At 51.2% G+C, this 1,854-nt stretch overlaps 1 protein-coding gene across 1 annotated transcript; it reads right to left on the bottom strand.

Annotated features, from left to right (window-relative positions):
• Positions 1–1,021: 1,021 nt before the first annotated feature.
• Sowaha (sosondowah ankyrin repeat domain family member A) lies at positions 1,022–1,843 on the bottom strand. Its single transcript, XM_004629345.2, has one exon. The coding sequence runs from the start codon at positions 1,770–1,772 to the stop codon at positions 1,152–1,154; it is 621 nt and encodes a 206-aa protein (XP_004629402.1). The 5' UTR covers positions 1,773–1,843; the 3' UTR covers positions 1,022–1,151.
• Between the last annotated feature and the right edge of the window lie 11 nt (positions 1,844–1,854).

Below are 1,854 nucleotides of genomic sequence, written 5' to 3'. Positions count from 1 at the left end.
TATGCAATGTGTTAATTATTGAAACTGTCCTACCAATTTGGTTTGAAACTGTCTCATTGCTATTTGTTTCTCAATAAAATTATGGAAAAAATTTTAAAAAGAATAAATTGTTTTCAAATGTTTTAAAAAAATGTATTATCATGCACTTTTTTTTCAAAACTTTCCTGTGAAAGAGTTCTGTAGTTGTATCAATTACTATTTAATCACTTGTTTTTCTGGTGGATGCTATGACTTTTTGAATATTTGCCCACTGTACTGAATGGCTCAGCCAAATGTAAAAAGGACTCAGAAACATGAAGCAAAGGTGCAATTCACAAATAAATATTATATATTCATTTTTAAAAATTATATATTCATGCCATATCAACATAGCCGCTTATTAGTGCCATACATGTATATCTCACCATAGTTTAAAAATATTTGCCAACATATGTCTACTCTGTTAAATCACTTTCACTCCCAAGATGCACTTGTTTCCTAGTAGCATTCACAGTACAAGTGAAGTTACATTCACGAGGGTCACACTGATTATTCTGTGTTCAAGACTTTCCAGAATCTTGACTGCCTAAAATGAGGTAGATAAACTTTTAAAAGTTTTGTTGTTGGGATTCATTTTCTTTAGATCTTGATTTTTTTAAATAGGATTCGAAAATATTTAGCAAAAGGTTGAAAATGAGCATTTTGCCTAAAAATGGAAAAATAGAATTTTAAAAGCTTATTATGAAATTGGCTTTACCTCATTTCGACTTAAAAACAGAATAAAAGCATCAGATTACAAAACTACCGCGTGTCTTGAAGGTGACAACCCAGTAGAGGAACATTTCAGAGACCCTTGCCCCAGTTCTGGCGTGGGAGTGGGAAGAGGCATCCAGTTAAGCATTTGGGAGCCAGACGGGCTGCTGCCCCTTGATCTCTGACCCTAAATTTCAAGCCCCATCTTCAGCCCTGAAACTGGGTTTCTCCATAAAGCCTCTCACTGAGATCTAGAATCCCACCAGAGAAAGCTGGAGGAGCAGGCCCTGGAGGTCAAACAGACTGCGGGGGAGAAAGGAGGACACCAGAGTGGCAGGTGCTGGGACGGGGGCGCAGCGCTGGCTGAGCCCACCTAAGGCAGGCCTGTTGGGTCACAGAGGCCATGACCCCAAGGCCCTTCAGGTTGCAGGCGGCACACTGGGCATTAGGCCAGCCAAGGGCCCAGGAGGAGGTCGACGAGCGCTCTCCGCGAAGGCTGGCAGGCCACCTCGGATCTTCGCCTTTTTCCGCGGGGCCATGGGTGAGGCCCCCAAGAGCTTGCTGAAGGAGCTGGACTTCTTCAAGCCGCGGGCCAGGTCCTGGAGCAGCAGGTCGTCAGCCAGGACTCCCAGGAACGCGCTGGTGGTGGAGCTGAGGATGGTGGCGGCCACCTGGACCGGGTGGCGGGCCGCAAGGCTACCGGGCCCATCGCCGGTCGCATCTGGCTCAGAGACACCTCGCAGGCCTGGGTCGCCAAGCAGGCGGCGCAGCGCGTAAGAGGAACCCGGCCGCAGGTACTGGTAGGCGCGCCGCCCGCTGTGGTCGCGGACGTGCACCTGGGCGCCCAGGCGCACCACCAGCAGCACCGCGGCGTCCTCGTGGCCGTGCAGCGCAGCCAGGTGCAGCGGCGTGTAGCCACCGTGCGAGCGCGCGTTCACGTCCACTGGCGCGCCCCCGCGCCGCGCCACCTCCACCAGCTGCAGGGCCATCTCGCGGTCGCCGCTCTTGGCGGCCCAGTGCAGGGCCGTGAAGCCAGACATGAAGTCGCGCTTGGCCGCCAGGCCGCGGTCGCGCAGCAGCAGCCCGTGCAGCTGGTGGGACCACCGGCCGCTGGCCGCGCGC

This window comes from Octodon degus, unplaced genomic scaffold (genome assembly GCF_000260255.1).
Source record: "Octodon degus isolate 3935 unplaced genomic scaffold, OctDeg1.0 scaffold00029, whole genome shotgun sequence".
NCBI lineage: Eukaryota > Metazoa > Chordata > Mammalia > Rodentia > Octodontidae > Octodon > Octodon degus.
Note: the sequence above shows the minus strand (reverse complement) of the source record. Positions and strands in the feature narration are given on the sequence as shown.